At 38.8% G+C, this 12,614-nt stretch overlaps 1 protein-coding gene across 1 annotated transcript in view; it reads left to right on the top strand.

Annotated features, from left to right (window-relative positions):
* Nucleotides 1-12,614, top strand: part of PLXNA2 (plexin A2) — a 521,320-nt gene that overhangs the window by 471,264 nt on the left and 37,442 nt on the right. The window contains exons 23-26 of the mRNA XM_060772844.2: nucleotides 1,819-1,885; nucleotides 5,420-5,566; nucleotides 7,653-7,812; nucleotides 9,122-9,225. Of these exons, the coding sequence (XP_060628827.2) occupies nucleotides 1,819-1,885; nucleotides 5,420-5,566; nucleotides 7,653-7,812; nucleotides 9,122-9,225 (478 nt within the window). The remainder of the gene's footprint in view (nucleotides 1-1,818; nucleotides 1,886-5,419; nucleotides 5,567-7,652; nucleotides 7,813-9,121; nucleotides 9,226-12,614) is intronic.

Genomic DNA, 12,614 nt, shown 5'->3' with positions numbered 1-12,614 from the left:
GAGCTGTGATTCATGAAATAACCTGAGGCATATCATTCTTTCATGTATGAATTTTCTATTTTCAAAGTTTGGTAAGAGAAGTTCAACTATGTGTATAGAGCAGGTATCAGATGTGTATATTGTCCCTAATCCATCTAAAGTTAAAACTGCAAGCTTCCACACAGCCATATCAGCATTTTATGGATGAAAACTAGGACGCACGTGGCCAAGCAACTTCAGAGTGTGGTCAAAATGACAAAAGCTATATTGAAGAAGGACACACAATCTAGGCGAGAGTGCAGCACTGAAGTGAGCAGAATTTAGCCCATTCAAACACTGAGTTAATAGTCTACAAACTACTTTTGCACTTTGGTCTCAATTTGCATTATTTGGAGTAAGCTGAAGAGAAAGTGAGGGAATGAGAGGGAAAAATGGACTTTTTAAAAGCAGTTGGAAAAGTGGAATGACAGAGGATTAACCAGTACTGTCCCTGCCAAATCACAATTGGACAGTTTGTAATAGCAAAGTGATAATATGCTTGTTGAAAGAAGGGAGAGTTACAGTCACAGGTAAGACAATACATCTGAAAAATTAGCTACTTCGGTTTGACACCACCTTCATAATCCACTCTAGGAGAGGCCTGTTATATGAAATACCGTAGGTCTGAATTTTATGGAGTTTTGAAATATCTTTCTGTAGAGAGAGGTTTATATGGTGGAGCAGGCCCTGAAAGCCAAGGACTGTTCTGAAACATTGTGTGTATGGAGCAATGGGACAGGCAAAGAAGGCTTTGCAGAAGCAGTATAGAGAGAAGATTCTAGTTTTGTCTACATCTGTTTCATAGAAAGCAAGTAGACAATAATGGGAGGATAAAATAAAGGCATCAATGAAGGTAATACCAATGCTAACAACAGGGGAGAGACTACACAGCAGATTTTGGGCAACTGGCAAAAACAGGGAACATGTTGCTCTGTTTATAACTTAATGCAAGGCTTTATTAGAATAAAAATTCACAAGTTAGCCAACCATCCCAAAAGATAGTTGAGGCATAGCAACTAGGCTGGGTTCTGGACAGCACTAAGCCCAATAGCTTATAGAAGACCGTGTTATAGAAGCATGTCTCGGCAGCATAGGATCACTGGTTGTCACTGCAAACCTGTGCGCACTCTAAATTCAGTTGATTCCAACTACAGAAAATCTATTGACACAATGGTATAGTGTTGATGTACAATTTAGCAATGGATGCCGTGGATCTGTTCTAGATGGGATTTGCAGTTAGATTTAGGCTTGACATTTATATATTGTGATGACATAGCACATATTTTATGATGCAATGGATAACGCAATAAGATTCCAATCGTAGTTCACTCCCCACTACTGATTATGTGATGCAAGTTAGATGTAATTTTGTTTAAAATGTTTTTCATGAAACAGATGGCTTTCTCTTATTACATTATCTGCTGTTGTGGTTTTTGTTGGGTTGTTTCAAAAATCCAACCAACTGTGATTTTATGTTCTTGTTTAATAAAAAGACAAAAGATGCACAAACATTTGGTTTGATGGAATGTCATGTCATTTGAGTTCTCCTCATGTTATATTTATTTTGCATTGCATGGTGCCCTGACAACCAATCTGAAAGGAATGGATGCTAAGCAATCAGATTTTTTTTCTTAGTTCAAACAAGACAAAGACATTGAACTAGTCGGCAAGGAAGGTCATACTTCAGCTATTCTTACTTTACAATATTCACTCAAATGTACAGTGATAACTGAAGAAAGGTGATTTCTGATATGTTTCATGTGAAGTTAATCTCTAAAGCACCTTCTAATCTCTTTGCAGGACCGAATCCGTGGCTGAGAAGATGTTGACTAATTGGTTCGCTTTTCTTCTTCACAAATTCCTAAAGGTAAAGAACCTCTTACTTTAGACCTCATCCCATTTTCTTTCTTCCATGTTCTGAGTTCCAGCTTAAATTTTATTTTCAAATTTCAAATGCTGATGCAAACTAAACCAACAGACTAGAAGTGCCAGCAAGGAGATTATAGAAACAGGGAAGATCAGAACATGAACTAATGTAGCTTTAGCACTTTATCTCTCACACACACCCCTCCCCATTTCTAAACACTTAGCATTCATTAACGGTACAATTTATGATGGAGCCCTTCTCACAACACAGGGAAGCTTCCTATCAGTATCCATCATGCTCATTAGGAAACCCTCTGAAACAGTCCAAAAAATGAAGGGGGGAGAAGATGGTCAGAGAACATCTTCTGGACTCAGGAATCAGGATAAAACTGAAGAAAACACCCAAAACCACATGGAATAGGAGCTGTCCGGATTGAATCACTTCAGCTACTTCCTTGAGTAAGGAGCATTCCTATGGGCAGTCTGCTACCAAGCATTGACATTTCTCTCCCCAAATACTGTTTCATGAGCCTGGCATCATTATTTTTTAAAGTTAGGTTTCCCTCCAAGTGGAGTCTGATGTAAGATCAACTGCATGGTCTACTGCAGTGCTGCTGGATCACAGGGGAAAGTTAGGTTGCCCTCCCAGTGGAGTCTGGTGTAAGATCAGCTTCTTGACCCTATACTAGAGTAGCAGGATCCAAGGAGAAAGTCAGGGTTCCCCTCAAGTGGTGTCATATTTAAGATCAAGTGCTTGGTTCTATTCTAGAGTAGCGGGATTGGAGGGGAAAGTCAAGTATCCCAAAAGCTTTTTTTTTCCCCAAGGTTTTTTCTTTTTAAAATGATGTGGATGGGACTACATTGGCACAAAGGATAAATCTGAAAAATGATACTTTGGGAACACCAGGAAAATAAGACAAGAATAATGCTATAGGGCATGACACCATGGTAATATGACACTTCCCCCCCACCATGGGATAAACTCCTTTGTTTTGTTTTTTGTTTGTTTGTTTATTGTCTATCTGAGATTTTGAGTGTGAATCTCTTCTGACTCCTGTGCAGCCATGAATTCTGCCGTATTGGTAATGGGGGTCACATTTCTGTAAAATAATCGTAATTCTCTGTATGGCCAAAGGCTTTCATGGCTGGAATCACTGGGTTGTTGTGGGTTTTTTGGGCTATATTGCCATGTTCTAGAAGCATTATCTCCTGACGTTTTGTCTGCATCTATGGCAGGCATCCTCAGAGGTTGTGAGGTCTGTTGGAACTAGGAAAATTGGGTTTATTAATCCTAAAAGCAGTAGGTAACCAATGAAGAGATACCAAAAGTGGGTAACGTGATCTAAATGACAGATGAAATAAATCTGAGCATCAGAATGCTGAATGGAAACCAGAGGAATGTGGTGAGATAATGGAAGAGCAGTCAAAAGAAGATTGCAGTAATCAAGATAGAAAATTACTAAGGCATGAACTCAGGTCTTAGCAGAGGAAGCAGAAAGAAAAGATCTGATTTCGACAATGTTATAAAGAAAAATCAACATGACTTTGCTACAGTCTCAATGTGAAGAACAAAACACAAAGACTAAATATTAAGCTAAGGCTACTTCTTCCTTCACAAGGTGAATAAAAAGATTATTAACAGTGATGGAGAATATATGTTTTAGAGAAGGTTTTGGAGGAAAATTACATAATTCTGTCTTTGCAAAGTTAGGTTCTATGTTGACATGTCTAAGTTTTAGAATTTGGATTAGTTCACTTCATCCTTCCCTCTCAGTTGTTCTGGTTCCAGTACTCGCTCCTTTCTCTGTTCTGCATCCACCTTCTAGGTAGACACAAATAGGATAAATTGTCCCTTGTTCCATCTCCCTGAGGAAGTAAAAAGGAATAATATCCTCATTTCACCTTGATCAGGGAACAGCTCATTATGTAAGAGTTCTGTCATAATTTTCAAACAGGAACACGTGTTCTCTTTCTCTCTCTCTCCTCCCCCCCCCCCCCCCCCCCCCGGCCGTAATATTTTTCTCTCTTGCTATCTCTCTCAGTTTTAATGAAAAACTGTTAGCAACTGTGGCTGGAACTTAATGTGAAATACTTAATGACATGATAGAGAGTCATACTTAGGTCAAGTTTTTGTCTAGAAACCTCGGGGTCTGAGACAATCCTGAAATGGCAACTTTTGTGTCAATCCACTATATTTTAAAGTGCTTTAAAATGTGTTCCAAGGGACTTTTATTCTCTTTCTGTAATATGGGTCATGATGATTGTTTACTTGTCTTCTCTACTGCAAATGCTGATTTTTTGAGTTCCATAGGTTTAAAAATAGACAAAAGCCTATCCTCAAGGGTGATACAATCTAAATTTTTAAAAATGGGGGATAGAGAGGGGAGGAGGGACATCAGTAGGGAGGGATAAATATGAGCAACTGCAATATGCTTCGAATTTGGAACAAGGATTAAGGGGATAAACCAAGGGCTTTGTGAAAAAGACAATGTTTGAGGAGTGTGTTGATGCAGGAGAGAAACATGATCAGATAAAGGGCTTTGGAGTCATGATAAACAGAAGCAAGAGAAAGTGTCTGGAGTCATGATAAACAGCAAAGGACCTTTGTTAGGTGAAGGTGGTGTGAAGGATGAACATTTATGGGAAGGAACTGAGCAAGGAAGAAGGGCCAAAGGTGGGATGGGACAAGGCCATTAAATCTGTTAAACCAAAGGACAAGTAAGTTATGCTGGAGAACGGATATGACAGAAAGACAGCAGAGAGCTTGGGCAAGGGGTATAATATGATCTAGGTTTTTGGAAGGATAAATAATTTTGACAGGTAACATGAGGATTGAAGAGTAAAAAGGAAGTCCAGGGAAAAGGTTGCAGCTCTCAACATATATTGCTGGCTATAGGGAGATGGCTAATGTGGGAGCTGCAACCTTTCAGAGAGAAATTGTGAATATTTATAATAGTATACAATTGGCCCTCCCATTGTGAAGATTTGGGTTGGAAGATTCATGGGAAAGTGAAAAACCCATGAATATATCTAGGCTCCACAAGAACTATCTCCCTGTTCAATTTATCACAGTACACAATACGTTGGAACCCATCGTGCAGACTCAGAGAACAACTACTGCCCAGTTCTGCTTTTGAGGATGTAGGCTCTTTTTCAAAGAAGTAATAAGTGAAGGGGGGGGGGGGGGGTAGCAGGGCTTGCTATTTCCACATTTATGTCTGTCTAGTGAAGAGAATAAATTCAAAAGACTATGCTGCTTTTGCCTCTTGATAAGTAGCAAAAACCAAACCAAAAAAGTTACATCTTCAACTATAAAGTGCAGCTGTTTCTATATCACATTGCGTAATATGTAGAAACCAAAGATTTGTCAGCTCAGGTCAATCCACTACATTTATGAGTCTAAATTAATTAAAGTTCAGCAAAGTTGTGAAAGCAGAGCTTTAAAATTGGACTTGTACTATTGTTTTTCACCTTTTGTCTACCTTGGAGAACTTCTGGCTTTATTAATATGGGAATTGTGTTCTGTTTCCAACAGGAATGTGCTGGAGAGCCGCTCTTCATGTTGTATTGTGCGATCAAGCAACAGATGGAGAAAGGGCCAATTGATGCTATTACAGGGGAAGCTCGTTATTCCCTAAGTGAGGACAAGTTGATCCGGCAGCAGATTGAGTATAAGACTCTAGTGAGTGGGTGCCTTCTCTGAATATCTTGGGGAACATGCCAAGTACTTGTCTCCCAGGGCTGTGAAACTAGGTGGGATGTTTTGTCCTCTCTTAGACTTTCTGTATTATAGTGGGCCTTCTCACAGATAATCCTTGTATAATGGCAATTTTGAGCATGCATCCAGCCAGCAAGGCTTCCTGAGAAACAACAAGCGACCCAGCAGGCAAGGAATGCCTTACTGAAGAAGAATAAAATTATAGGATTTCTTCTTATAATATTTAAGCTAATACATTAGCTCTATTGGTATGTTTCTTCCTATCCATAATATTAGCTGCAATACAGTACTGATTAAATAGAACTCATGCAGCCTATTCAATTTAGGTTATTTACTGGATTGCCTCCTCTTTCAATCAGAGTGGCAAATGTGGCTCTCCTCCCTCATCTCATCCTAAAATGTGAGAAACTGGCAAACTTGTTCGCCCATTGAGTGTTATGGCTCAGAAAGTACTAGAATGTTGTAGATCAACCAGAGATCTAACTGATGATTTAGAGAGGATTGTGAGCTTTTGCAATATGTACAAAGTGATGGGCCTTCAAGTCTGGGAAATTTGAGTCTGGGAAATAATGGTTCTCTCTGTGACAAAACTGGCTCAGAAACTCCAGGGCTCAAGGGACATTCAGGGAGTCAGAAGTAGAAACATCAGATAAAGAATCAAGTGAAGAGCTGAGTGATAAGGAGGGTTCCCAGGAGGAACCACCTGTAGCTGCGGAGATCAACAAAAATCTTCGTTTACAAATCAGCCAAAAATAGATTGTGTAGTTCAAAGAGATTACATGGGAAAGTTGTGAAGGAAATTCACAGGAAACATAATGCTTTTATGGGTGTCTATTAAACAGTAAGTTATATATCTTAAGGTCAATTCAGGCAATGCTGTGTTAGAGTGAGAAGCTAAGCCTGAGTTCTCTCGTTTCTGGTTCAAGTCAAACCTTGGTTTTGGATTCAATATATTCAGGAAGTTTCCTATGTTCCTGTTCAAGTTTTTACTAGTTATACCTTTTTGCTTGTGGTCTTATGCTGTACCTGTGATTTCTGGCTGTTCCTACACTTTGTCACCTCTGGAACTTTATGAAACATTTGGATTATTTATTTATTTATTCTACTTGTATCCCACCTTCCTCTACCCCGAAGGGGACGAAAGACAGCTTTAAATACGGCATCTATTCAATGTCTTTGGAACAACAAAAAGTTAAAATATATTAAGTTAAAGATTAAAATTAAATGCACATTAAAACATATAAAACATTGCAATCACTATTAAAAATCACACTATCTACAATCGTAATCCAGGACTGTTCCAAAAATAATTGCACATAATTATGTGGCTCTTATTGCACTATAGTTAATCTCCAAAGAATTACTGTTGGGTTATCACCTGTTGATAAACTTTTTTGGAGTATATATCTTCCTTTCTTACTCTTGATTTTATATGCTTTTATGTGTTCTTACAATAGACTGTTCCTTATATTCCTGGACTCGTGTATGGTGTGGTGGTCATAGGCGTTTCCAGGCCTGGAGTGCAACATAGACCTTTCAAGTGCCAGACCAACACCCTAACCATTTCATACTGCCTGGTTATTTTCGTGTTTTCTCTGTTGCTTCACACACATGCCAGTTGACATCCTTGAAAGAATAATAAATAGTGGCTGAAACAAGCTATTAGTTGTACCTGTTAGTTCGTAACTTTACTTCAATAACTGTGGCTGCATTGGTTTAATGGTTTATTGGCTCATTATGTGGATTGAAATTATGAATTGTTTTTCAAAAACATTGTGTACTTGATACATGTTTGCAAGCTATATCCAGTTGTGTAGGATAAAACAATAGCTAAAAGATTTATGCATAGATGCTGAACTGTGCTGAATTCATTTGTACATACTACCAGATCGCCACATCCTTTCTCTGTTGTTCAAATTTATTCTCTTATTTTAAAATATAATAGGGTTCAAGACATGAGGTTTACAGTGAAAATGACTATGGTTACATGCGGGTGATTCATGGACTTCTCTGAATTCAGATTAATACTCTCATTCATTTTTCTTTATAGATCTTGAACTGTGTGAATCCTGACAACGAAAACAGTCCTGAGATTCCCGTCAAGGTGCTGAACTGTGACACCATCACACAGGTCAAAGAGAAGATTTTAGATGCAGTGTATAAAAATGTCCCATACTCACAAAGGCCGCGAGCTGTTGACATGGACTTGGGTAGGAGAATATTGCTTACAGATGGTATTGAAGTCTGCCTTTAAGATTCTTTTCATAGTCAGATAGAATAATGTTGATTGCAAAGCCAGCATAGAGTTATGTGCCATCTTTAAGACTAACAAATTCATGATAACATGGCTTTTTGTGAAATATTATTGATCTCATCAGATGCACTGGATTATCCTCCATTCAGATGCATAGAGCAAAATCCTATAACTTTACATACAATGTGTTCCCCATAGCCATGGGGGATATATCCATGAACTTTGCATGGATATGCAAATCTGCAAATGATGACAAATCATATTGAAATGAAGTGTTTCGGGCTCAAAAATACAATATAGTTGTGCTGAACTACCTCAGAAATGCCCAGAGAAGACATATTTTGTCAGGCATGGATAAATGAAATTGCTAGGATCAACCACATGGATACAGGGTTCATAATACTATGCATACAGTATTACACTTTATCACATTTCTTGTATAGAGCAGTAATATGAGAGCCTAACATTTTCTACAAGAAAATGTTTGCATTGTAATCTCTATAATGATGGAGATGCTATTGGTGTCCTATAGTAGCTAAAGACTGGCCTAGTCCTTTGTAATATTCTTAGTGATTCTGATATCAGTTGTCCCTCCACTACTCCTAAATAGTGTGTCCTTTAGATGCTTAACCATTGAACTGCCTGATTTTCCAAGTCCCCTTAGTAAATTCTTTGTAAAGTTTAGAGAAGGTAGCTAAAGCAAGGTGTCTCCAACTCTAGGGATTACTTTCACTTAAACTGTAGGGAACCAATCTGCACTAACATTGTCAACTGGGTTTGTTCAGGAATCAGCAGAATGATATTTTAATCCATTTCTCCTTCCTTAAAAAGATCAGCATTTCATTGCAGTACCTCTCCCACTGAAATAACAGTGCTTTCTATGCTGATTGCCTCAGGGTCCATCTACACTGGGTGCTCAATTCATGGCTAATCTAGACTGGCCCTGCAGTAATGACTATGACACGGACTTGAGTCATGCTGTTTTCGCTGTGTGCAGGGAAAAGGGAATTGTTGTGGCAGTCTATGGACAGCGGATTGGTCTTCATTGAATCTGGTCCTTCTGGGTTGCTCCATAGTTTTGGCCCCACTTCAGAGACTTTCCTGAATGCAGGGCTAAACCAAATTAACATGTTTTGTCCTGCAATAAGGTCCAAAAATAACAAAATGTTTTGGGGACAACTGGGGACAACATCATGGTGTGTGTGGGCTGTTAAGCCCACGAAGATAACCCTCAGCCTATTCCTTCTTTTTTTACTTCTTTGCAGAGTGGCGCCAGGGCAGAATAGCACGTGTGGTCCTTCAGGATGAAGATATAACCACCAAGATTGAGGGTGACTGGAAGCGACTAAATACCTTGATTCATTATCAGGTGAGCACGTAAAGCCTAGCATGTAGCCTGAAGAAACAGGGGGAACAACAGGGGGAAAGTTGCTAAATGCCCAGAAATTTAATTCTTCAGCATCTTTTCTAACAAGACAGGCAGAAATATTTATTCTTTTGATAAAGTGGATAGTTCAATGTGTCCATGTATTGAAGGAGAAAATAGCCTTGACACACATCTCACAGCAACAAGCAGAGCTGAAAATTGACGAAATTAAAAATGCCAGCTGCGTTCATAAGACAGACAGCATATTGCTGTTCTCCCAGCTCAAAAGATGTAGAGACCAATACAATAGCTGGCATGCTAGAAAACCAGGTCTGGAATGTGACAGAGGAACAGACTGTTGAAGAAGAGGCTTATCAGCTGGAGATTATGTTGCTGAATTGTCATAGTCATAACAAGAATATCAGGCTACATGGGCAATTGTTTTTCTATAAGTTCAAATACAAAGCTGTACTACAACCCCATTTAGGAAAACTTGTGCATTTTTAGGCCATTGATTCAAGTTCATACTGTCAATCTTAGTTAGCACTGTTCTCTGCTTTGCCACAGAACCAATCAACATTATATTACACTGTAAATCCAGTTCATAGAATCATAGAGTTGGAAGAGACCACATGAGCCATGTAGTCCAACCTTGCAATTCAGGAAAAGCACAATCGAAGTATCCTGAGACATGACAATCCAGCCTCAGTTTAAATGCCTCCAAAGAAGGAGCTTCCACCATTTGTGAAACCATACAAGCAGAGGCTTCACCTGATTTAAAAAAATATTTAACAATGCATTGCAGATATATCATTATTAATTCTCAGCCAGACCTATCCATGTATCCACATATAGGAATATACACAGGAAATGTGTATATTCGAGTAGAACTGTACCAGCTCTTGGAGAAACTCTATCTGTGCTACCATTTGTCTTAGCAAATGTTTCATTCATATCCAGTGAAAACTCCCACTTTGTAATTTTTCAAAGTGTTCAACAGAAAAGAATGGGAGATAGACTGTGGCACAGCCAGATACTTGAAATGTACTTCAAGAAAGTATCTTGATTTTATCAGGTTTATCAGGTTATGTGGGAGATCAAGGGTATTATTAGATGAATACTAAATTAGATGAATACTAATTTAGGATCCTAAATTAGATGAATACTAATCTTTGGGATCCTAAGGGATCCCTTAGAGATCCTAAATTAGATGAATACTAATCTTTGGTGGCAGTGTTCCCTAAAGTGGAACACCCCCACCCCCCACCCCCATCCTTTGAGTTTTCACCACAACTATGTGATAGTCTCCCATTGAATTATATCTGGCAGTGATTGTCATTAATTTGCTATCCACATTATAAACACCATCACTTCAGTTCAGTTGTCAGGAGGGAAGCTCCTCAGTTAATCACAGTTCCTGGGCAGATATTGATGTACACAGAAACATAGAAGTAAAGCAAGATAAGGGAAACCAACAAGTAAAATTTAAACATCAGAAGTATTTTTAACTGGATGATGTGGTCTTCAACACAATTATCAGGGAAGGAGGCTGCTCTATTGCCTCTTCCTTGAGGTTGCACTTTCTTTATTGCTAAAGCAAATAAAGTCCCAAGGCATTTCCGTTTTTCACAGTGAAGGGCTAACTCTATAACTTCCTTCAGTCCCATCTATTATTGTTGGCATAGACTTGAGGGAGTCTTCCTTTAGCAACCCATTTCGCCCAGAACTCTTCTTGAACATTTCCCCAGCCAAACTGCCTCCTGATTCCCATTCCCATCCACTCATAAAGATTAAATGCTGCTTGTACTTTTGGCCAGGATCATTTGGTTCATGTTGTTATTGTTATTGTTTTACATGGTTTTCATTACAATTCAAACAAAATGTCTCTTCTGTCTCTTTTGAAGGGGTGGGAAATTCAAGTTCTTGATCGGCAAATACTGCCTCGTGTTTTTGTTTAAATGAAAAGCAGGAATCTAGATACATCGATGGATTTATATTTATGAATACATATATTCTTATATTCACATCTATAAATATACTCATATAAATATCAATATATGTAAAGAGAGAGAGAGAAAGATACCAGGTCTCGGCGGTGGCTGGGAGAGCTTTTGCACAATTAAAACTTGTGCGCCAGATGCGCCTGTTTCTTGGGAAGTCTGACTTGGCCACAGTGGGCCATGTGCTAATTATATCCAGAATAGACTACTGCAGTGCTCTCTACATGGGGCTGCCTTTGAAAACTTCTTGGAAGCTTCAATTAGTCCAGTGGTTGGCAGCCAGGTTGTTAACTGGAGCGGTGTACAGGGAGCATACTACTCCTCTGTTGCGTCAGCTCCACTGGCTGCCGATTGGCTTCCAGGCACAATTCAAAGTGCTGGTTTTAACCTTTCAAGCCCTGAATGGTTCTGGCCCAGACTACTTGTTTTAAGTTTTAATCTTTAAACAATTCAGGAATAAGTTATCTGAAGAACTATCTTCCCCTCTACCATTGTGTCCAAACATGGAGGTTATTGACCAAAGCCTTATCAGTTTCTGTGCCTTTCAGAACAATGTGGCTTACAGGCATAAGGAGCAGGGCTTTTTCAGTGGCAGCATCACAGTTGCACAGCTGGGTACCAAATAGGATGCATCAGGCCTCCCCTTTCCAAGTCCTTCGGAAGAACCCTTAAGCACAGATTTATTCTCAGTGGCCTTCTCCCGATGCTTTTATGGTCTATTTGATGGTTCTTTGGTTTTAGTGTGTGATTGATTTTAATGTTTGACTTTGATTGTCTTACTGTTTGGTTTTTATTACTTATTAAATTGTTAATTGACTTTTAATTGCATGTTATTGATGTTTTATGGATTTTGTAAGCTACCTTGAGAGGTTTCTTTTGAACTATGGTATCCATAAATAGAACATCATAAATAAGTGATTATTTTTCATCCCACAGGGAAAGTGGATACCATTGCACTTTTGGAAATATTGGCTGGTTCATAGGTACTGAAATTTTAAGATTGGGATAGAGAAGTGGAGCTGACTTTGGAAAAGTAAGGTTGACAAGTTTACCCAGGGGTAGGCAGTTCTATGGTAAGGGGATAGCTGTGATGTGTTTCACCACTATTTTGATGAAGATTTTCCTGAGGCTTCCACATTTGAATGGCACAGTGAAAGATACTAATCAGTATGGCAATGAAGTGAATAAAAAGCTAGAACCCAAAATCTCATCCTTGCACTTTACTATTACTTGTATCCAAAGTTATAATGATCCACCATACTTTACTCTCTATCTTACTGCTGCCATGTGATTTATACACTTTATCCACCATCCCTATCCCCTAAAGCATTTTTGCACCAGTTCGCCCACCCGTGAGAGACATTCAATTTACTGTTACTGTTTTTGGTTTGA

This window comes from Anolis sagrei, chromosome 4 (assembly GCF_037176765.1).
Source record: "Anolis sagrei isolate rAnoSag1 chromosome 4, rAnoSag1.mat, whole genome shotgun sequence".
NCBI classification, from domain to species: domain Eukaryota; kingdom Metazoa; phylum Chordata; class Lepidosauria; order Squamata; family Dactyloidae; genus Anolis; species Anolis sagrei.
Note: the sequence above shows the minus strand (reverse complement) of the source record. Positions and strands in the feature narration are given on the sequence as shown.